This window comes from Lycorma delicatula, chromosome 1 (genome assembly GCF_047948215.1).
Source record: "Lycorma delicatula isolate Av1 chromosome 1, ASM4794821v1, whole genome shotgun sequence".
In the NCBI taxonomy this organism is placed as follows: Eukaryota; Metazoa; Arthropoda; class Insecta; order Hemiptera; family Fulgoridae; genus Lycorma; species Lycorma delicatula.
The window spans coordinates 338,206,661-338,232,401 of NC_134455.1; the positions used below are offsets into that span (position 1 = coordinate 338,206,661).

General features: G+C 29.6%; 1 protein-coding gene across 2 annotated transcripts in view; it reads left to right on the plus strand.

Moving 5' to 3' along the window:
• Window positions 1-25,741, plus strand: part of mRpL39 (mitochondrial ribosomal protein L39) — a 64,379-nt gene that overhangs the window by 25,163 nt on the left and 13,475 nt on the right. Inside the window, exons 3-7 of one of the 2 annotated variants that reach the window (XM_075382254.1) lie at window positions 783-1,025; window positions 8,287-8,505; window positions 14,880-14,980; window positions 22,297-22,368; window positions 25,239-25,431. In XM_075382254.1, the coding sequence (XP_075238369.1) occupies window positions 783-1,025; window positions 8,287-8,505; window positions 14,880-14,980; window positions 22,297-22,368; window positions 25,239-25,358 (755 nt within the window). In that variant the 3' untranslated portion in view covers window positions 25,359-25,431. Of the gene's footprint in view, window positions 1-782; window positions 1,026-8,286; window positions 8,506-14,879; window positions 14,981-22,296; window positions 22,369-25,238; window positions 25,432-25,741 lie in introns of those variants that run through there. The other variant, XM_075382255.1, reaches the window with a different exon arrangement.

Consider the following 25,741-nt stretch of genomic DNA (forward strand, 5'->3'; position numbering starts at 1 on the left):
GTTAAGAAAAGTTCAAAATTCAAATTGTTTTGGACTTTGGGCTTTTTTGGACACTTTTGGTTCAGTCAATTGCAATCAAAAAGGGAGGTGCATAACTAGATGTTACAACAATCTTAATTACAAAATTTCAACATCCTATGGCTAATTGTTTTTGAGTTATGCTAGATACATACATACATATGTGCAGACATCACACCGAATCTAGTCAAAATGGATATTTCCATTGAAATCTGAAAACCTAAATTTTTCATGATCACAATACTTCCTTCACTTTGTACAAGGAAGTAAAAAATTATAATATAAATTGTAAATCCACTTACCAATAAATATTTGTATAAATTTACGTCCTAGCACTTTCAGAAAATTATTTCCATCTTCAGGGATGTATCATAAATAATTATTCATATAATAATACTTCACATATTAAATGAATTAGATGTCAAGACCCATTAGAGATAAGACCCACATTGACAAGGCTAATTACCTATGTCTTCATTTTAATAATTGACGATCATTTGTTATGTTTATACAAATATTTTTTTATTTATCTAACTTATTTAATGTGTTAAGTATTATTATTATATGTATAACTAGTTACGATATGTCCCTGAGATGGAAATACCTTTTTGAAAGCACTAGGATGTAAATTTTTACAAATTTTTGTTGGTGAGCAGATTTGTAATTTATATGTATAATTTTTTATAAAAAAACTGAATAATTTGTACTGACTAATTTGTAATAGCTTTTTTTTTTAATGATGTGCTTCCAATTTGGTGTTCCAGATTTATCACAATGGGTGGTAAAACGTGGTGTTTTGGCTTTAGTTGATGATCTTAAACTTTGGGATATGCACAGACCTTTGGAGTCGGATTGCTCAGTTCAGTTTCTTAATTTTGATGATAAAGATCCATTTCATGTTAATAAGGCATTTTGGAGGACATGCTCTTTCCTACTTGGAGCTGTTGTTGATAATGCATTCAAAGATAATATCTCTGTCACTTTGCACAGTTTTCCATCTCCAAATGGTATGAAGTTAATTTATAATTTTTATTTTATTAATTTCTAATATAATTTTCTTTCATATATACCTAAATTCAGTTAGTTATATTTAATGTAGAACTATTATAATGCTAAATGATAACAAAATTCTTATTTCATAAAAAATTTTCCTTTGTTACAAAAATGTCGTCAGTAAATACTTATTTTTGAGTTTTGAAAGAGTTGTTATAAAAAGAAAAAAATTAGATGATGTTTAGTTTTCTTTTGTTTTGAATCAACATTCATAAATATAGGGTGACTCACATAGTGTTACCAGCGCTTTTTGATCTCATTCTACTGGAGAAAATAATGAAAAAAGTTCATATAAACATGGATTTGGAAATGCTGTGTTAGCGAGTTATGGCTGGCAAAAACGTCACCCTGGTTGCTAGACAGAGAGTAAAATAAAACCACACTGAAATTCTAGGAACCCAAATTAAGGGCTAAGCTTGATCGTATCTTATGGTTTTTGACCTGAGAAATTGAATAAAACAAGTTCCAGAACTATATTGCCAGTAGTCTGATGTAAACCATAATATCCGTGTGTAACAGTCAAATCTATTGTCTAAAAACACATTTTTTTACATCTGTAATACTTTGTTAAATATGTAAAATTTGTTATCAAAACCTGTAGAGAATATAATTTTGAGAAAATTGATGTAAAATAGCCCAATAAAAAACAAGTACAAATTTAAGAAATTTTATTTCATTACTAACATTTACTGTATGAAAATGAAGGTATTACATGTACAAAGCAAGTTTGTTTTCCTACAAATTACAGTGATACAAAAAATTTTGTTGTGTTAAAGATAAAATTAAAATTAAAAAAAAATTAATAAAATAAAACCAGTACTAATGTTATTCAGACAATAAAGTTAATGTATTTCTTGAATTCACTGCCGGATTGAAAATTTGAGAAATTATGATTTTGCAAGTTGCTAACACAGAATTCAACTTGCCAACAATGCATTTTAAGCAGCAATATGTATTTTTGGGGTGTGTGATGGAAATGCTACTAGTGACGCTAGTGCCAAACGTTAAAGAAGTTTTCCTAACCACAGAGTTCCAAATTCTAAAACAGTTAGTGGAACATTCCTTATGCTACAAGAAACAAGTACACTTTCCAGCATTAGTACTCAACGTGACTGTTCTGCCTATCATGATGCTGATATTGATGAAACTATTATTGAGGCTACTCAATGCAGTCCGGGTATTAGTACACAATGCTTTTCCTTATGGCTCAGATTTTCCAATCTATAGTATGGGGGACACTTCATAATAACAAGTTGTATCATTTCCATAATCAATAAATACAAAATCTTCAGCCAAGAGATTCTTCTCTTCATTTGCAATATTACAATTGGTTGAATGTGAACTGCCAATTACATAAGTTCATTTTATTTACTGAAAAGGCTCAAGTTTATTCAGGAAGACATCAATAACCTTTGCAACATACACTTGGACAGGCAGAAGTCAATCTGCACACAACAGTAGAATGTAATTTCCATATGATTTAGCCAGTGTGTGGTGTAGTCTATTTTGCAATCAGTTAACTTGATCGTTCATTCTCCTGGACATCTAACATTTACTTGGAACTCCCTAATTGCCACTGTTATTAGATTTTCCACTAGCATCAAGATATCACATGTACATTCAGTACAATGGTGCTTCTCTTCACTTCTCACATGCTGTATTGGCATACTTAAATGAGTAATTTCCAGAGCAATGGAATGGGCGCAGCAGGCCACACTCCTGGCTGCCAAGATCATATGATCTAACACTGTTAGATTTTTGCATATGAGGATTGATGAAAAGTATTGTGTACAAGAGAAAAGTTCATATGCATGAAGAGTCGTATGATGCACAAATTAAGGAAAGTTGTACAGAATTGTGAAGAGCAATGCCCACCAGCAATCTAAAAGCGTGCAGCCAAGTGTTTTGAATTAGAAGGACAGATTTTTGAAAATTTACTGCAAAGTTTATTAAATGTATCAATTACATTTTTATTTTTTTAAACATTGTATCAGTTGTATGTTAACTTCATTTTCTGTAGTTAATAACATTTAAAAATTTTCATACATTAATTGTTAGTAATGAAATCAAATTTCTTGAAATTGCATTTGTTTTTTATTGGGCTACTTTACATTGATTTTCTCAGAATTAAATTCTTCAAGTTTTGATAATAAATTTTACACATTTAACAAAGTTTTTGTATTATAAATGTAAAAAAAAATGTGTTTTTAGAGTAAATTTTTCTGTTTTATGTCGAATATTAGGCAAACTACTGACAACATGGTTCTGGAACATGTTTTATTCAATTTTTCAAGTCAAAAACTATAAGAAACCATCAAGTTTACTCCCTTAATTTGGGTTACTAGAATTTCAGTCTGGTTTTTTCCACTCTTTGCACAGGAATCAAGGCTAAATCCTTTGCTAGCCATAACTTCTAGACATTCTGACATTCATTTGTGGAGCACTTCTAGACATGTTTATATAAACTTTTTTCATTATTTTCGCTAGTACAATGAGCTCAAAAAGTGCTGGTAACACTAGGTGAATCATCCTTTATATCACTCACTTTTTATATAAAAAAGCAAAAAATTGGTAATTAGATTACAGTTTTCACTTTGTTTAGCATGTAAAATAATAAAGTTTTATGTTTTAGTAAATTGTTTTAAAAATAATTTCCTTAGGGGTGATAGCATTTTTTGTAATGACTGAAAGGAAGCACTTCAGGAACAATAATATTATAATTTTACATAACCATATTAATTTATAAAATGAGTATGATTGATTTAAACTGAGGTTAGTATTTTCAATCCCCTTTTTATTTATTTTATTTAGTATCTACTAACTACAGTACCAGAGTAGAGAGGAGTATTAAGTATCCAAGCTTTGTTGTCAGTTTATTACGAGGGTCATTCAATAATTAAACAGACAAACATTTTTAGTAAAGGAAACGCTTAATGCAGGCAATTGAAACTTTTGTAAGTGTTAGTTGGCAACCTTGTGAAGAGTGTTAGTCAGCTGTTCGATCAGTATTTATGTAAACATAAACTCTAAGTTGTTAGTTACTATGGCGTGTTTGCTCAAAGAAACTACTTTTGAAGAACAGCATTCTGTGATCTTATTTTACTTTTGGAAAGTGTACAACTGTCAAAAATAGTCTCTCGGATGAGCAAACAATACGGCAGTAGTTGCATGATCTGTGTGAGTTTTTATGCTTGGGTGGAAAAGTATAAAAGTAGTCCAAAAGCATGACCGACTAGCAACGCTTCAGGCGTTCGTTAACAGTGTCGGCCTCAGTGTTAGATTCTCGTATTGATTCAAGAAGACCAATAAGTTACAGTTGAACAAATTGTTGGAAAATGTCAAGTAAGTGTTGGCACAACTGATTCCATCATTCAGAACAAAATGAACTATAAGGCTTGCTACTGCAAGATGGGTTCCCAGAGAGCTTAACGTTTATCACAAAGCTGAGAGATTTCGCATTTGCACAGAACCCAAAAATCATTTCAATAATAACAAAGCTGAAGCATTTTTGGACAGGGTTTTAATCTGTGATGAAGCTTGGATACATCATTTTGAGCTGAAGTCCAAGTGTCAAAGCATGCGGTGGAAACATCCTGAATCGCCTGTCCATAAGAAATTCAAAATGCAACCATCAGCTGGTAAAGTCATGTTAACCATCTTTTGGAGTACCTATGGTCCAATTTTCTGTTACTATTTGGAGGAGCAACATACTACTCAGCCATGATTAAGAACAAAGTCAAGCCTGCATTGAAGAGGAAATGTTCAGGATGGCAGAGGAAAGGCGTGCTTCTTCAAGACAATGCTCAACCTCATATGACACAACTGACGCTGGAAACTATTAGCAAAGTGGGTTGGAAGCTCGTACCTCATTCTCCTTTTAGCTCTAACCTTGCCCCTTCGGATTTTTATCTGTTTAGTCCGATGAAAGCAGCTTTGCGTGGCATCAAATTCAATCATAACAAAGCAGTAATGAAAAAAGTACAAAACTGGCTTTGCAATCAGGTAAAGAATTTTTTGACGAGGGGATAAGAAAACTTGTAAAAAGATTGGACAAGTACAGAGAAGTTTGTGGGGATTGCGTGGAAAAGTAGTCGCAAAGTAGTAGTATTATTAATCATTAATAATGATTAATAATGATTAATAATGATTAATAATCATATTATTAATCATAATAATGATTAATAATCATTATTATTAATCATAATAATGATTATTTATTTAGTGAGGATGTTACCACAAATCTGTTGTATTAAACACATTGTAACTGGTTGTAGGGGATAAGATATGATTGTGGAAAGTAATCTTTAGTATAATCTGGATTTATTACTTAATTTCACAAAAAGTAGATGAAAATTCATGCCTACAGATAAACTGATATACAAAATAAATTTTTTTAATGTTTCTCTAATTAAACACTTCTTTGTATTGCTTTTTTGTGTGTAGATTTCAGATCTGTAAATAGAATCTTCCTGTCATCCTCAATCTAATAGAAATGGCACATTACAGGTCTATAATATTTAATATAATTAATGTTGTGGGATGTCATGTACTTATATTAAAATTTCTTAAAGAATATTCTCCTTTTGTAGGTAACTTCAATATATCTCAAACTAAAGTTGAACCATAATCAGCAAGCATATTAACACCTATTTTCCTTTGTAATGGTTTTCCTATACTGAAATATTTTGGTGGAAACGTTCAGTGTGTTCATTACTGAATACTGTGTGCATCACTACTAAGATTTGGCAGGAAGAAATCCAGATGTGAATGCAGAAAAGTAACTTATAGTGACATATTACATCCTATAGTTTTGTATGAATTTGTCAGTTTATTTACGACCTAGTAATTTTGTAATTTATGAAGACCCAGAAAATTTTCACAAGTGTTTAAACGCTGTCCAAGCAGTGAGTTCTCCATCGGTCAACACAGAGTTAAACATTTCATCTCTGACCGGTTTCCTCTTTTATGAGCCAACAAAAATCCCTTGTTTAAATTTTCCTTCACTTACTTTTGGGAATTGAGAATTTCTGTCTTATGTACTAGAATTCTTGATTGTCCTTCTTCATAGACACAGTAAAAGTATTTTTTTCTGGTTTGTGAAGCCTCATGAATGCTTTTTTTACACTAGGAGTTAAGTTCTAATGTTTCTTCCACTGTTTTACTACATAATGCTGAGCGCTAGCTCAGCTATCCCATTCACAAATAAAAGAACACTATTTTTTACAACGTAACTGCATACCTAACAAAAGAGCTATTACTTTTGAATCTCCGTAGATGTTGCAACTATGTTTTTATAAACTGTAAAACTATATTTTTATAATTTACCTTTTCAATAACAGTTTTCATAACTTCATATGTTTCTTTCATATTAATTCAGTAAAGGATTGGTAGAGAAGGAATAGTAATTTATTACTATTGGGAAACAGATTCAAAACTGATTTTAACTATGCTTAGAGGAATCAATTAAATGACGCCATCCTGAGGTTCATGATCTTGCCCTAATTATAGCATAAGCTCATCAACATTTGTATTGATTTTTTATTGTATTTATGTTCAGTAAACGAAGTAATTTTCTTCAGCAGAGCGTTAAAAAAATCTTTGTCTGCTTCAATAGCCTGACATTTTTATATTTTTTTTATGAAGTAAATTCCAACTTTGCAATCTTGAGGCTAAATGTTCAGTTTGATAAGTTTAAATTAATTTTACCAAGTTATGTAGCTTACCTTGCAATTTAAAACGTTGCTCACTGGATTGTAATTCAAAATCTGAATCATGATTGTCTTCTTACATAATCTCCTCTTCCTCACTGTTTTCACAAAAACAAGTTTTCAGGAACCTTGAGGTCTAGAATGGATTCATGGTGAGGTACAGGTCTGAGTGTAAAGATGACAATGAAGGGTGGAGTACAGTGTGTCTAAACTTATTAGAAATTCCAGACACATTAATTAAATAGAAATGACTATTGGTTAAGTTTTCTTTTGGTTCAGGCCAAACCATAGGGATAATGAACGGCAAGGTCTTTTGTGTGCCTTTTAGCCATCCTCATGTTGACTCCACAGTTAGCACATATTATATAAGAGCACATGTCTTATCCTGATCACAGTCAAAGTACAGCTTATAAGCCTTTTTTAATTAAAGATGTAATATTTTTCTTGTGATTTTATAGTGAACTCACCACATACATAACAAAAACTGTCCGAATCATTTACCCATTGACAAGGCATTATGAGACTTTGTTTACTTCTTAAAACATTATCTTATTGAATGAAGAATTTATACGTTAAAAGCAGTAGACTAAAAAGCCAACAAGCTTTGTGTTATTTTGAACTGTTCAGAAATGATAAATTTTGTTTGCGTCGTTTCGATAGAGAATTGTGATGTGATGATATGTAAAATTTTTGTTATGGCTTAAATTATTGTTTCATAGTTAACAACTGATTAATAGAGTTAAAAATATATATTAAGCACATAAATATAAAGAAATCATCTATATAAATAAAAATTTAAATGTTTGTTCAAAATTTTAAATCTCCAAAAGTTCTTCACCAAGTTTTATGAAACTTGTAAGATAATAATTTCTGTAAAATACTTGTTTTCAAGTGTCTTTTTCCTAGATCTTAGTTGCATGTAGTTAGTTGTAAGAATATCAGAAGAAACACTTTCATAAAAAGAGGGGTAAACAGCTTTTTTTGTACAGACTTAAACAAAACCTCAGATTACAGAGAATTTTTATTACTAGCATTATTACTTATTACATTTTTTCTAACATCCATAGTGTCAAGATATTTGTAAAACAATTATTTTATCACCCTTTCCCCTTTCCCAGAATTAAAGACTATCCAGAATTTTAATAAGTTAGTAACACTACCACAGATGTCGAAAAAAAGTCAGCGATTCAATCATTTCATCAAAACGCCCTGTTTTTTGTGTGTTTTTACTGTACTAATATTTGATAGTTCAAATCACTCCGTCTTAAAACATACTAATCTTCATTATTCATTTAACTGTTTTGCAGTCCTAGATTAGTGGTGCAATGTCAATCCTTTGCAATGTAAAAGTACCTTTTTGTCTTTTTAGCTTCCTCTAGGAAATGTAGTAATAAATTGATTTCTTTTTTTAATTTTTAAAAATAATTTATTCTTAGTTTTATTTTAGTCTGCTTGTTAGGATGATTGATGGTTCAGTTACAATAAACTCCAATTATTTATGTTTCAGTAAAAAGTGGCAGTTTTGTTTATGATGTCAAGCTTGGTTTAGATGACTGGGAACCAACACATGATGAATTAAGGATGTTATCAGCTGAATTTGTTTCATTAGCAAGAAAGGGATTAATTTTAGAAAGGCTGGAGGTTACAGCAGACACAGCACTCGATATGTTTGCAGATAATGCTTTTAAAGTAGAACAGATTCCAGATATTGCTTCATCTAACCCGGGTAAAACTTTATAGTTATTGTTTTGGTATGTCAAAGTTGCTAAATAACTTCATAAATAGTAAAGATATGAATATTAAATGTTTTGAAAAGAGGTTTGGTATGTGTTAAAAAAAAACTGTATTGGGATACGAGTACAATTAACATGAAACGGTTAAAGAGTACTGCAATGCAAGAGAAATCATTTGGAATGAAGTGATGAGTTTTGGGTCAAGAAAGATTTTTTTGTAGGATCCTGCAGACTTAAATTCTTTTGTTATACATGCGAACAAATTAACATGAGTTACACAAAGTAATTACTTAATACACAAAATAACAACAGCTATACCTTGAAAGGTGTAACTTCCAACACAGATTTATCACTACTCTCAACCATATACATTTCTACTATAGTGCCTTTATCACACCTCTTTGTTCCACCTCTGAATCATTTTTATTCATTCTATACAAATTATTCGGCAATCAGGACCTTTTTTCTTTCTATGTTGTTGTTATGCATGTTTTTTCTGGGATACAGAGCATGTATTAAGCAGGTTGTAGAATTAACATCTTTGAGTGAACAGCTGGTACTGTGATAATAATTTGAAGAAGGTTCACCTTAGCCAATATAACCTCTACTTTGAAAACAGTAATAGATAAATAAAAAATTGTTATGTTTCCCTAAGTGTGATACCATTTCTTAAATTTCTTTTTTGTGTATATTACAGATCTATAAATACAATTTTTCTGTCACCCTTAGTTTTAAATAAATTACGCTTCAAAAAGAAATAAGGGAAAATATAGTTAAAATCTGTAATATTTATAATTTTGCATGGCCATACCTGTGTTAGAATGATTTCGCTGATGCTTTTAGAAACGTTCATCGTGTTCGTCACTTACATCTCTGAGATTGTCCAGGAAAAAATCCAGATGTGAATGGAGGAAATGTATTTTCAAAGACATATTACATCCCATAGCAATACTTTATATATAAATGAAGTAAGAAGTTAATGTTGCTAAATTTAACAGTAGTTTAATATGAAAAATGCTTTTCATGTTATTTTCATTAGGATGACAAATAGAAATAACATATATTTTGTTTAAAATGTAGGAAAAGTTAAGATAAATGAAACTGTGCCTTAAAGCAAAATTTGACTACAAAAAAAAAATTGGAATGTCTGAAACATTGTAATATATTAAACAAATGTTTCTAAAACATTTCTTGTTCCAACAAAATTTCCCAACAAATAACTGGCACATTACTGTGTAGCACTGACCAAAAGACTTCATTTGTCAAGTCATAGAAAATGATTATCGAACTGTTTTTCAAAATGAAAACTTTCAGTCCCACTAATGAGTTTTATCATCATGTTACTGATGATTTGGATCAGTGGCATGGACAGTCTGATGACCTGATTTAAAGTCATTCAATTTTTTCATAAAGCTTATGAGAGTGCTGAGTATGCTCCAAGATCTAAGTAAATGAGCTTTTACAAGAATCATCTTTGCTGTACAAGAAACGAAAAAAGCAAATTCATGATTGTTGTCAGTAATTTGCTGAATAAAATAGATATTAACCTGCTAGGAAAAAATTTGAATATTAATTGCTAAACTGTATCCTTTGTTTGTTTGGTAGGTCTTTATACACTAAGCTGCCTCTTAAAATTTATCTAAATAAGTGTAGGATTTTATTATTTTCTGTTTGAGCCAAAGAAGAATGTTATGTTTGTTATGTTATTGATCAATTTTAAAACAAGACCAATTCTTGTTATACAATTGTTTTAATTGTTTTGATCATAGCAACATGATTATGAATTATTGAAGGAACCTTTTAAAATAGCTTTTGTCTATCCAGTTTAGTGGATGAATATAAGGCCTGGTCATTTTATAACGTTATAAAAGTTCCTATCTTATGATATTGCAGGAAATGTATAAATGAATTAATTGTATTTGTAGATATTGTAAAAAATAATTAAATCTCAATAGACAGTATCTGGTATATGGTGTACACCTGAAACAATACAATTCTAAATCTCTGTTGATCTATAAAAACAATTCATTCAAAAGTGATATCAATACAAGACTATGATAAATCCTGCTGCAAATGGTGCATTTTAGATCTCTAAATATCAGTAGATTGCTTATAGTTTAGAAGACAGAGGTATGTATATGCACACATGAGTATGTTATAATATAAACAGCAGATAGAAATGCCAGATCTGGCACTCTTTAATTACAGTCACCTAGTGTTATGTGAATGAACATAACCAACACTAATATATACTCTGTGTCGAGATATGCATTAAGCTCTGTTACCATATTTGTGTTTGTGTTCTAGCTGACCAGTACAGTAACATTCAAGTGCCAACTACCATTTTTTTTCAGTGCTTGACATTAATTTGAATATAAATAATATTATAACACATCAAATAGCTCAAGTTTCTTTGTAATACTGTACTTGGTCCTTTCTGACAAGTCCTGCCTAAGGTTTTTATTATTTTCTCAAGTCTCATCTGCTTTTTCAGTTTGTTTTCCAGAGATTTAAGTACAGAATACAGAACTTTATCTGTGTTTTTTTGGATATGTTACATACTGTTTCTTTATTTGTTTAAAAATAAATTAATTTCTATTTTAATGTTGCTTTAATGCATACTACAGTTTTTATGTTATTTGGATAAATAAATTACACTGCAAGGGAAATTTAATATCCAGGAAATTTGACAAAGTCTTGAAGCAACAGAAATTGATAAAAAATATGGATGTCTTGATCACCATGTCCTCAATTTTTAAATAAAGGAAGGAGATTGAAGAAGCTATTTTGTTGAACAGTACTGGTCCCAACAGAAACAATTAAGCTACTTCTATTGAAAAAACTGATGCTTCTATGTTAAAATGGTTTTCTGAAAAATGGGTCTACTTTTAGACAGGAAGCAAGAAAGTTTAACTGTTTTTAGATGTCATTGGATGGTATATTCGTTTTCATGATTGACACAGTATTACTTTAAATTGTAAAGGGAGAAATAATTCCACATCAATAAATGATATGAATTTACAGTTCAAACAAAGAATGTAAAACTTTTAATAAATAAAATTTGTCAAAAGAATGTTTAAATTCATTTACTACAATTTAATGATGTACATTATTGAGTGTGGTGCCACATGTAATTGTGCATGTCATAGGGTATTCAAATAAAAGGGAAAAAAATGAAAATACAATATTTGACCTTTTTTTAATAAAAGTAAGATTTCATTATGCAAGTATTTTATACCACTTAAAAATTGCATTCATTTGTATATAATTTATAAGCAGTGTTCCCTCTAATTTTTAGTGATCTGTGTGCACAGGATTTTCAAAAATAAAAAATCTTTATGCAGCAATTAAAAAACGTTTTTGAATATGACATAAAAAAGTGATAAAACAAGAGTAGGCTAATATTATTATGCAAAAAATATCTATATAATTAACCTCTTAATGCATAGCTCTATGGTATCCACAGGTAAATTTGATAATATTTAAAATTGCAATTACATTTAAAATCTCCATTAAGTAAGTGGTTAAAACACTCAAATAAAAAAATTGGAAAATTTTAGTGACTTACCTTGTAAAAACATAATCTGGTTATAACCTTTATTGACTGCTGCAGTTAATTAACTCACAATTGTTTATTATTATCCTATAGTTTTTTTTAAATAACAATCATCTAGAAAATTAAATAATTAAAACATAAATAAAAATATAATAATTTAATATAAATTTTAATTTTACACCTTTTTCTCCTGTCTTGTTTTTAAGCATTCTGAATAAACTTGATCTAAATTAATATTATTTTCATCATTTGCATAAGATTCTATTCTGATCGACATATCTAAATGAAATTCCTTTAATTTATTTTTACGTTTTGTTTTAATTAAATCCATTAAACTAAAGCCCCGCTTGCAATTTGCACTACTAGCTAAAAAGGTACCCCAATTTATAATAATTTTGAGAATTAGTTCATTTTGTAAAGAAAATATTACCACGTCTGCAAAATATTTTATTTGTTTCAATTAATTTTTTCACACACAGCATAACCAAAATAGCACAATAATAAAGCTGTTACATCAAAGGATAATCTTTTGGAAATCTTTCTTCTAAATTTTCACAAACTAAATTAATAAATTTTAGCATATCACTTATATTTACAACAATATTCTGATCAGTAGCTTTTTGGAAAAGCATTACCACCTTACTGTTCCAGGCAATGTTCCCAGTAAGATAGTCTTCTTTTATTTTACTAATTTTTGCATAAACAAATTGAAAAGCATCAAGTGATATTAGCTCTCCAGGCTGAAAAATTTTATATAATGCACGATGTTCTAAAAATATATTTAAAATTTTTAAATTAATTTTAAATTCAATATTTTCTAATTTCTTTAAACAGAATTTTGAAATTCCAGCATCTTCATGAAAGTATTCGATTAATGCTTCATAATTACTAATAATTTATTGCCTTTACAACAAAATGCCTTGATAACAATCTCACCTCATTGATGGCCTTGAAAGCTATAACTTTATTTTCAGAAGCATCAACAATATCTTTAAATTTCCTTCTCTTGGTTGTAGATCTTGAGAATAGAGTATAAATAGTTTTTACCACAGTTTCAATATCTTTTTTCTCTTTAAGCTTAATCAGAAGTAAACATAATAAGCTTTTGTAAATCAATCTAGTTGTCTACATTATATTATAAAATTGAGGAGGAGTCGTAGGTTTTTAATTGGGTTATTCCACCAAGAATAGTTTTATATTGATTAAATTTTCTAAATTTAAAATGTAAAATTAAGCATTTCTTGTAGAAATATCTGTACTTTCATCAATAATTAAGGTATGAAAATCAGCCATTTTAATTTTATCATCTCTTTTTTTTTATTACTGTATTAACTACTAAAAATGAAAAGGCATAATAATATTTACTCCGTCATCTTTCTGGTTTTTGGATGTATTTTGCCATGTGGTTATTTATCTCTTGAACCAGAAGCAAAGAAATGTTCATTTTTACTGCCAATAGCAAATTATCAATTAAAATTTTTACTTCAAGATTTGATTTATTTCGCTCACGGTCATCTGGTGTTTCATTTAATAACCGTACTAAACCACTTGCTGGCAAAAAGACATTTTTCTTAACTTTTATACATTTTGTGAGTGGGATTTACTAATTAAATGGAGTTTAAAAAGTCTAATTCCCAGATACTGTCCTACATTTTTCCAGTAGTAAAATCACATGTGCCTGTCCATATTCACACTGTCCATCGCGACAATAAACACAAATTATACCATTTTCTTGATGAAATAAATATTTTTTTTTTAACTGTGTTTGTATTTTACTAATATTATGACTTTCGGAGAATCAATTTCCACAAATTCACTAAGCCATTCGATTTTAAATTTGTTAGGCATTAAATTTAGGGTTTTGATACTTTCATTTATTAACAAACTTAACTTCAAACTTTGAACCCAAAGATTATTATTAAATGAACATTTAATATTATAAAATTAATTATTTATTGTTCCGGTTACTTTAATAAAATTATTTCACAACAAGGCAACAAGGGTCGGTAATCAAATAATTATGATTTTAACATAAATAAGATATTAGCTTAGACACTAATACAATATCATGCACACATGGCACCATAAGAGTGACACGGATTCCTAGAACTAGCTGCGCAGCTATCAGATGAGCATCACCATTCCACGCCCTCATCAGTCATCGCTGACAATTGCTGCTATGTACACAGACTTTATAGTTGGCAGTTAATTTGAACTAGTTGGCAGTTGGTTTTAACACATCAATTTTTAATTTTTTAATTTTTGAAGCTTCTGCATGCAAAATTTTTTGTGTGCCCAATTATATTTTATGTTAAAAAATCTAAATGCTATGTTTAAAATCTTTGTACTCGCGCACAGCTAAGAGGGAACACTCTTAGGTATAGCTGCAGTAAGTAATATTTTTATATTGTAAGATGATAGAATCAAGTAGAGTGAACCAATATGCCAAAATTTAAACATTAATTATAAGTACCAACATTAAAAAAATGCAGAAGAATTTTTGGAACTCATATCAAAGATAAATTTTTTTTCCCTTTATCCACATTAAAGGAAATAATTAAATAATTATGGTTTAGAGATTATAATTCCTTTGCCTAAAAAAAAATTACAAATTACCTACAATAACAATAGAGGAATTTCACTGTTAAATTACTACTCATAATTTTTAAATGTAGAAAATTACAATAATTTTCTTTTAATATTCACCTCTGTAAGCATTCACTGTATGTATTTGCATGTGTATGTATATGCTTGTGATGTTATTTTCATTGTTAAGAAAGATTTTATATAACCCATGCTTGTTTTTTACAGGTAATATGATAGTCCTTTACAGAGTTGCAGATCATATAGATATAAGTCGAGGGCCAATGATTGCTAATACCGAATTTATAGGAAGAGCTACAATTTCTGCGGTAAATTTATTACACTTTGATAAGTTTATACACTCTCTTTTTCTGTTTAGCCTTTGAACCACTGTAAGGTATTACTTCAGAGGGTGATATGTATGAATTTAAATGAATTAGTCTTGTACAGTCTCAGATATGTGGTTAATTGAAACCTAACCCCAAATAAACCAATATCCATGATCTACTATTCAAATCCGAATAAAAGTAACTGCCTTTCCTAGGATTTGAACCTTAGCACTCTCAACTTCGAAAACAGCTGATTTGCGATGGTAAGTTAACCACTAAACCAGCTTGGAGGGGCTTAGTTTATATATTAATTTTAAATACCCTAAACACTGGCATTATGAAAACAATGTTATAAGTTAAAAATGTTCTATTATTAGTTAATTTTATATTGTGGCATTTCCATATCATTAAATCATAGCACTTGCAGGTAAGTTGTGATAATATGAACTAATTAATGCAGATTTTTTTTTATAATTTTGAGTACTCGATGAAATTACACCATAAAATTTCCATCCAAAAATCTTTAAGAAAACATTTCGATATAAGCTAATATTTAACTACTCTATAACCTTTTTGTATTTTTAAAATCTTTCTTTAAATTGTGTAACATTAATTTAGCTAATATATACACAAATATAAAATTCTAAATCAATTTTTTTTTGTGTTCATCGTTTTACAATGTTTAGGAGAATATCTGTACTACATTATTTTCAGTACCATGATGCCATTATGTAAGACAGTTTATATCATTTACATTCTGAACACTATAAAGTGTAGTTATTTAATTATTGATTATATATATTAGCTAAATTAATGTTACACAATTTAATTGTGTAAGATTGTATGTTTAAAATCTTTAAACATACAAAAAGGTTGTAGAGTAACTAATAGGAAAAATCTATTAATTTATGTAAAGCACTCTAGAAGAATAATAGTAAGGTTTAAGTTTCACTATATAAGAAAAATTATCAGAATTTACAACCACCATATCAAATAATCATTATTATCTTTTATGAACACATAGATTACTTTAGTCAGTGCATTATCCAAGTCTCTTCGATGAGAATTTTTGGGCCTTGCATTCCTTGCAGTACGTTTTCATACATCCTGATTTTTGAGCCCTTTCTAGTGTTGAAAATGTTCATTTTGTGAATTTTTTCTTTTGAGTGTGAAGCAAGTGTTTTTGTTCTTGATTTTCTTGTTTAATTTTATCTTATTTGAGGTTTCTTTCTAGTGTAAGGCCAGTTTCCTTCAGATCCTCTCCGTTTTCTCTGATCCATCTGCATCCTGCCTTTGTGTTTTTCAAGTCGATATTGTACTGTATATATCCAAAGAATCCTAGTCTCCTCTTATGCGTGGTATCATTGATAGGTTCTAACTCTTTGCACAGGACTTTGTTGGGCACAATCCACCACTATCTTTTTTGTACTTATTGATGCAGCTTCTGATTTTCTTCCAATTTTCTGGAGTCTGTTCATTGTCTTTGATTGTTCGTTCAGGTGGAAGAGTGTTTCTGCTGCATAAGTGGCTTCTGTTTTATAACTGTTGTAGTGTCTTATTTTTGCGTTTACTGATGAACATTTTTTATTGAAAATATACCATGTTAATTTTTGAGCTTTACTGGTTTGTCTCTTCTTATTTGGATCGAGGCACTTAAATTGGATTACTATTTTGATTTTATTACCGTTTATGTTTACTTCTTTTAATCGTGTTGGTTCTTGGGGCATAATTTCTGCCTTTTTGAATGAAATTTTGAGACCAATTGTATTTGCAATGTCTTGAAATTCTAATATCTGTGATTTAGCTTTGTCAATGTCATTTGCTAGCAGCATCAAGTTGTCAGCGAAATCAAGACAGCTTGTTTTGATTTTTAGCCTATTTTTACTTTTGGGGGTATTTTTGAGCCATCCCCTCATTACCATTTTTAGAGCACAGTTGAATAATAGCAATGAGAGCCTATCACCTTGGCGCAGTCCTGTTTTGATCTCAAATGGTTCTGAGAGCTCACCTTTGACTTAGTGTTTGTGATGGTTAGTTTTATCATGTTTATTAATTTGGTATCTAGTCTGAGGTGTCTTAGAATTTTTAGTACGAATTCTCTGTGGATGCACTCATAAGCTTTGAAATCTACAAATTGTATCACCATATCTCTGTTTCTTTTCCTGTTGTAATCCATTATTAGTTTGAGACTCATGATCTGATCTGGACAGCTCCTCCAGGGTCTGAAATCTCCCTGATATTCTCCATAATTCTTTCTTGAGTTGTGAACCGATCCTGTTGAAGATGATTCTTGAAAGAATTTTGTATGTTGTGTGTAGAAGTGAGGTTCCTTGTAATAGTTAGGATCTGTTTTGTACCCTTTTTGTGTAGCTAATGGATGAGGTCTGTTGTGTCCAGTGTTCTGGTAGTTTTTCTTTGATCCAAATATTGACAATCTGTTGAAGGAAAATTTTTGTTGATGTTCCTGCCTTTTTTCAAATCTCTGAAGTTTCATCTTCTGCTGCTTTGTAATTCTTCATTTTCCCCAGTGTAGACTTCTTTTATTGTGGGAGGGTTGATGATTTTTGATAATGTTGTTATTGGGGTGTTGGTATTGAAGTTTAGGAGTTCTGTCGGTTCTTCACAATTTAGGAGTTTGTTGAAATATTTAGCTAGAATTTCCACGTTGTCTTTATTTTTATGGGCCAGTTTACAATTTTTATTCTTTATTAGTAGTGTTGGGAATTTGTATTTTTGGAGCTGATTTTTGAAGATTATGTAGTAGTCTCTTGACTGTGTGTCTATGGTGTCTTTTTATTCTTCTTAGGGTTCAGGTGGTTTCTTTTCTTTGTTTTACTAGATTTTGGAAGTTTGTTTCTGACTTTGGAATGGGTGAAATAGCCATGGTTGATATTTGACATTTTTCATCACTTTCTTCCCAGGTATATCTTTGTAGAGCCTTGAGATTCCATGGCATCCTGGTCAATGTTTCTTATTAACTGCAGATCCATGATGAGAATTTGGTGTTGGGTGATTAGGCCAGTATTATTTTTAGTTTAGCAGTCTGCATGAGCGAGTTTACATTGTGTGTTGAAATGTAGGTGATTTGCTTTGGTTTGATTTTAGACTTTGTATTTTTCTTGTTTGTGTGTGTGTAGTGTTGGGGTATTCTAATGCTTCCAATCACTGTTATTTTTTATGTGGCAGCCCATGGTATCCGAATGCTGCCTTCTCTGAACTCTGGTGTTGCTTGGTTCAGCCGGTGGAATATTCCGTAAAAGACCTTTCATAATTGACTATCAAGGGTTCACATGTAGTGGGAATAGGTCCCAAGTGATAACTCTAGATGTGATGTAGTGAGGTGATAGCAAGGTGTGATTTGATCATAAACAATGATCATAAACAAAACTCTAAAATTTGTTTAGATTCAGTTATTTGTGCCGGATATATCTCCTATTTGTGCTGGATATATGTAGACACACTTCATGGAGGCTCAGTTTGACTTGTTAAAGTTGTTATTTCGGAGAAAAAGTATCAAAATCTGATCCTAAACATTATGCTCAAATAATTATTATATAATAATATTTATACCACCAGATGCAATTAATAAAAAGTAAGAACACATTACTTATTTGCCTGAAGTACTTTCAGGGCATCAGCTCCAGCAGCAGACTTATTTTATAAAATACACATAATTAAAATTAAAAATATTGCTTTTAAAATTATATTAGTCAAAAATGTTAAAAGAATTAAAATGCCAGAATGTGTATATTTTTGTCACTAAATACATTTATACTGTATATTATAACATATCATACAAGATTATATCCATTTATTTCAATGCTCCATAATTACAGGATTATCAAAAATGCACAAACAAGATTATGCAATACAACTTCTTATTAACTTTAAAACAGCATTTTATATTATACTGCCAAAATAATAAATAAAATATTGAAAAATTAGATAAACTTACCTTATATGTATAACATAAAAAATGGTTAAGTAACTACATAAGCACTTACTACACAAATAATGTTATCAAATGATGTAACAAATATTCCTATAAATGAAACTATAGAATTAATAAAAAGTAATCTTATTAATAATAATGAAAATCCTATAAAAATAAATAAATAATCATAATTATAAGGAATATATTATAATATATATAGCAAAATTATTTTGAGTTTGATGGTAAATACTACCTTCAAACTGAAGGATTAACTATCTGCTATTATGTTAGAAATAAATATAACAATATTTGGGGTTATGCAATCGCATGAAATTTGGTTTTGTGAGATGTGTTGATGACATATTGATAAAATATAATGAAAAAATAAATAATGAGTTTAAAATAATAGTATTAAATTTATATAACAAAAACTTAATAATATTTATAAATGAAATAGATAAAAATCAAAGTACTAATTATCTTAGTTACTAGATGATAATAGAATTTTGTAGCATAGGAACAATGCCATGCTTGACTGTAATAACTTTATTGATAAGTTAATTAACAAATATTTAAATAATAAGAATATATATGAGAAACTTCATTAAATCTATTAATGATAATAGTCCACAAAATAAACATATTACACATAATAAATAAATTACATTTAAATACCAGTAAACATGTTACTAATGTATTTAATAAAAAAGGATGTAGTATTGCATCTATGTATACCTAATAAACCAATAAAATATATTTTACTGAATAATAATATGATTAATAAATATGAAACTATATGTGGAATATATGAAATCAAGGGTAACAACGGTGAAGATAAATATACATATAGTAGCATGGGAAAAATGCCATGCATAAATATAAAAATTTGATGGGAACAGTATAAAATTGAGAATGATTTCAAGGGAATAAAGGACCCTACTAAGTTTCTAAGAATCATATATACACAAACTGGGTATACCTATGCAACCTTTAATAAACTTCAAAACCGCTCCTTCTTACATCGTCTCTAAAACAACTGATAAAAACTTAGAAAAAAAATAAGTTTAGGTTAAAAAATATAATATAAAAAATGTTACAAATTAGTAAAAAAATTAAAAGACTTAAAAATTAGTGATAAAACTAGGATAGTTAGCTATTATATTTGAAATATGTATCCTAGTATACCCATACAAAAGACTATTAACATAATAAAAAAAATTTATTACAAAATCATGAAGATCCTTTATTTATTGAAAATATTATTGTTATTATAAGAAATATATGCAAACATATTTATTTTAAATTTGATGATAAATATTAGGAAAACCATTCCTTTGTCAACCATTTTATCTGAGGTTTATTTACAGGAGTTTGAAAGTTGTTTATGGGATAACTCATATGCATGATTATTTTATTACGGACTAGATACGTTGATGATATTTTTGTAGTCTATAATCCAGTTATATGTAACGAGCATTTAATCATTTTGAACAAATTAAATTCCTACTATAGAGGACTGAGATTTACCTTTGAAATTGATAATAATAAAAAAATAAATTATTTAGATGTAATATTGAAATTAATTAAAAAAACGTACGTAGGAAACAAAACCACTACACATAGATCTTCAAACCACCCGTGGTCACACAAAATTAAATTGATTTTTCATATAATATCAGTATAATGAAAATAAAAATAAATTAAACAAAGAAATAGGTATTAAAAAACAAATTCCCTTATATAATGGTTATGATAATTCTTTAGTAGATAATATATAAAATAAACAAAGGTCAAAAATTAAAAATAATTCACATATTTAATAACATTAAACAGCACACAAAAAGTTGACAGTGTATATTTAAAATATGTATATACTGATAAAATAGTTGAATATTACAAAAGTTTATGATAATAAATTTAAACCCACGCACCAGACAAATAACCACATAATAAAACATCTAATAAGTAATAAACATAATGATTTTCTGATTTATATAATTGGGTATTTATGAAAGTGAATGTAATGATTTTGACCCTATTTATATAGGAAAGATCACTAGATCATTTAAGGCTAGATTCTCGGAACCTTTTAGAAATTATAAAAAAAAAAGGTTAACTGGATTTCTCTAATGTATCTGATTATCTGATTAAGAATAAACATATAATATCTGATAGTAGTGCTGGAAATTAAAAAATATAATATGAATACAAATAGTAAGGGAGTAGACATTTTAGAAGGATACTATAAATATAAAAATAAATTTAATATGATCAGCCTTCAGACAGAATATTAGGATGACAGTATTTTGAAACGTGCAGTAGATGGCACCACAATCTATTTTGATAGTGATATATAATTTGATTTTATGCCTTGATGTCATATTTTTACTTGTGTAAAAATTTTTACAATTTAATTTTTAATTTATCTGAACGAAAGTTAAAAAAAATAAAATAAAATAAAAAGATTAAAAGGTTTTTAAATTTTAAACAAAATACATAAATGCATGATATTTTATGAAGTTTGTAATGTAATTTGAGATGAATATATAATGCGACTGATGATGCGAGTAAATCATGAAAGCACTCCTGCATACATAGTGGAATAAGGTAAGTCATCCTACTTTATTTATTCTGTACTTTGGTTGATCTAATAAAATAAATAAATATATATATATATATATATTCACGCAAAAACCATTAGAATGATTAAGAGTATTGCATTATATTGCACAAGTTACTCTTCACTTTATAGAAGTATCAAAACACAATGTTTATGCTTTCTCAGTGTTGATTGGTGAAATAAAGGTTATCTTTTAGGCCATAAGAATTAGCATGGCATGTCACATCAATGGATGAGTTTATGTGATAAGTTGTCTGGTTGAGTAAGCCTTTGTTTATACAGTATCTTCTTACAAGTAAATAAAATAGCACTAAACCAGATTTAAAATAAAATTTTTATTATTATTATTTGATGTTACAATTCTTGGCGTTTCACCTCTTCACAGCCCTCTTCCAAACTTCTCTACCCTTCATCAGCTGTCCATTCTATAACGCCACCTGATATCAAAATAAAACTCATTAGACCAAATTAAAAATAGTATTTTACGTAAAACACTACACTGAGGAATATAATTACAGTTGTTACACAGTTATAGTTATAAAATATAAAAATTTTTTGTCACACAAAACTATTTTATGGATAAATTCTAATTATATTTTTGAATTAAGCATAAAGGATTACAAAAAAAAGTATCAACATCTATTGTACCATAGTCTGTTATTTACACATTTTAGCAAACAATAGTAATGAGAATATGAATTACTGCTTATTAATCATGACCCAATAGCTTTACCGGAACTTAACCTTTTCTTTAATTTTCAGGTCCATCAGTTACAAACTGATCTTGGTAAACTGTACAGATTTCAAGGAGTTGCTTTGCCAACAGGAATTCTAGTAAGTTAACTTAGCATTGTTATTTTATTTAGCTGGATAATTAGCATGTTGTTTATTTTATAATGAACTCAATTTCAGAACTTCTACCCAAAAATGATGATCATTTTTGCAGTTATTCAATTTCTTTTTTTTAATTTCATTAAAAATAACCTGATTTATTAAAACATTTTTTAGTATTATTTCATAGTAAGAAATGAAAAGGTTTGCCTGATTACTATGACAAAGTTTTGTCATGGAACTAAAGTAAGTGCCACAGACACATAACTAACTTTGTCAGTGTTATTCCAATTTTCAGTGAAATTAATTATTCAATACCTAATTTTGCTCTGAGATGTACATATCTAGACTAGGTAATGTCAGTTCCAGAGAGAGACCATTCTCTTTAAAATTAGAATTAAGTTTTCAAAATCCACAAATATTGAGATTATATTTTAAGGAAAGTTATGTTTATTGTTTTGGGGTACAGTGTTTTGATTATGCTGCCTTTTGAACAAACACTTCCTTGCATTGTACAAAGTTACATGGAGTCTACCCAGTTGGTGTGTACTACACTTTTAGTACTGTAGCCTCACCTACCCACCTGGAAATATATTTTTATAGCTTCTATTGTAAAACAACAGTGCATAGTGTACAATAAAAAATGTTGGGATTTTAAAGCTATTTAATATTTCTAACCTTCACTGACAGTAATGAATTACAAATAAAATGAAAGAGTAACAACACTTACAGTTTTTCCCTACAAGTGTTCATTGTGACCACCTTTCATCACGTGGCACACATCCAGGCGATAGTAAAGTTTATCCCATATGTTAATCAGCATGTCAGAAGTAATGGAAGTCACAGCTGCTTCTATCCTGTACCTCAAATTGGGTATATTAGTAGGTAGCAGAGGCATGTACACGAGGCATGTACCTTTATAAAATCCCAGAGGAAAAAATTCACATGGGATCAAATTAGGTGGCCTTGGAAGCCTCCACAAACAAACTCTGTCATTAGGTCCATGCCAATCAATTCTGCAGTTGGGGGAAATGTTGTTCACCTGATTCCACACACAGTTATGCCATGACGGGGTGCATCTTCTTATTGCCAAATAGAATTCTCTGGTCCATTCTGCAGTAGAGGAAAGAGTCATGTTCATAGCTTATCCAAACAAGCAACAACATCTGTTACACTAGCTTCAGCAAGAAAGAATGGCTTGTTAACTTCCCATCAGGATATTGCAACAACATTTAATTTTTGGGAGTCCCATTCACATTGTAAGATTTTAAAATTAAAAATCATGGGGAACTTCTGACTCCAGATACAGACATTATGCATGTTAACTTTTCCACTGAAATGAAATGTTGACTTATCACTAAAAAAAGTACAATCAAGAATGATGTCATCTTCATGCTATAGTATTTCAATCGTGAAGTTGGCATGCACCGAGTAATTGTTAGGCTTCAAAACTTGCAACAGCTGTAAACAGTATTCATGCATGTATAAGCATTTCCTTAAAATATTTTATTGTTACGTTTGCAGCTGACCTTCCTAACAGATTTTTTAGGACTTCAGGATACTTCCTGACACATTCACCATTTTCTTCAGACAGTCTCAATCATACACTGACATCCAGTCATTTCAAACCTACTACGCCATCGACAAATTTATTGTCAGCTGGAGGATCAAAATTAAACTTTCTATAGAATGACTCATTGAACTATAACTACAGATTCACATTTAGCAAACTGCAAAATACAGAAGGCAATCTGTTCAGGAGTTGCCATCTTACTTTGTGGCCCTGTGAAGCAGAAAGATAGGAAATCAATCTACAGTCAGTTTTGCAACTAAAACTATTCTTGATTTTATACTTAAATTAATACTGTACACCTTACCCAAGAGATATAATAAATTAATAAAATCCCACAACATCGTCACATAGGTGACAAAGAAGATATTGATTTTACAGTAATCAACAGACTTTGAATTTGAATTTGGATTTAATTTAATAAAAGAAGTTAAGATGTGATTTTTTTTATTAAAGAAAATAAAAAGTATTATTAAGTAATAATGGGTACAAATTACAAAATTTCTTTCTACGTATACCAGAATGAATGTAAATTATTCATTGTATTTTAAGGGTTAATAAAAAAGGATCAAGCAATATAATGCACATTGATTTTTCAAATATTACTATAGATATTAAAGTTACTGATGACCTAGAATGAACATGTCGGTGCAATGTAATAACGGAGGGATATAGGCAATTGAGCAATGGCTACCATGCAGGAGAAAGCAATATGCGTATTATGCTTTTATGAAAGTGATTGTGTTATTGCTGTTTGTAGATGTTTTTGTTTAGAGTATGGCCGTGATCCTCCTAATAAAGACTCAAAAAAGGTGGTGGCAAAGTTCCAGTCTCCGAGGAAGTTGCAAACCAAATAAGAAAACCTTTTCAAATAAGCTTGAGTAAATCAGTTCATCATGTGAGTTTAGAACTGGGAATACCGCAAACGACAATAGTGAAGGTTTTATGCAATCGCCTAAAACTTCATGCATTGAGAATTCAGTTGGTGCACGCAATTGAAGATTATGATAAACCATAGTTACAATTTTGCTGTAGATATTCTTGATAAAGTAAATGAGGATAATGCATTTGTAGAAAAAGGTAATCTTCTCTGATGAAGCTATCTTCTATGTTTCCGGTCACATTAATTGTCACAACTGTCACAAATTTAGGGTAGCAAGAACCCTCATGTCATTCAAAACACACAACGTGAGCCCAAAAAATTATTATTTGGTGTACATTGACTACTTATGAAATGATCGTACTTTGCCAAAATTCTTGTTTGCCAAGCCAACAGTTTATTTATCTAGACATGTTGTTACAGGAGTATACAGTACACAAATTGAACATCGGTACCCAACATAGATATATGTCCAACAAGATGGCACACCACAACACTGGAGTTTACATATTACTACCTACCTACATGAACAATTTCTTGTGATTGGATGTGATGCACCAATTCCCTGGCCATCTTGATCCCCTGATGTTACACCACTTGTTTGTGCTGAAGTTTGTCTACCTCTTGAGCTAAACAGAAGAATCAAAGGTGTAATTAATGGAATAACTCCAAATATTCTTTGTAATTGTGGTGTGAAATTGAATTATTGTCTAGACATTTTATGCGGCACATAAGGTGCTGCATGTCCTGTTCAACAATAAAACATGCTTTATTATTTTTATATTAATACCTAAAATGCACTGAATTATTTACAATCACCTGTATTATTTTATTTATGCTATCACTACAATGTTAATTATAAGAAAATTGTATTTTAATTAAATTACTTGCTTTTTATTACTGATTTTGATTTTAACATTTTAATT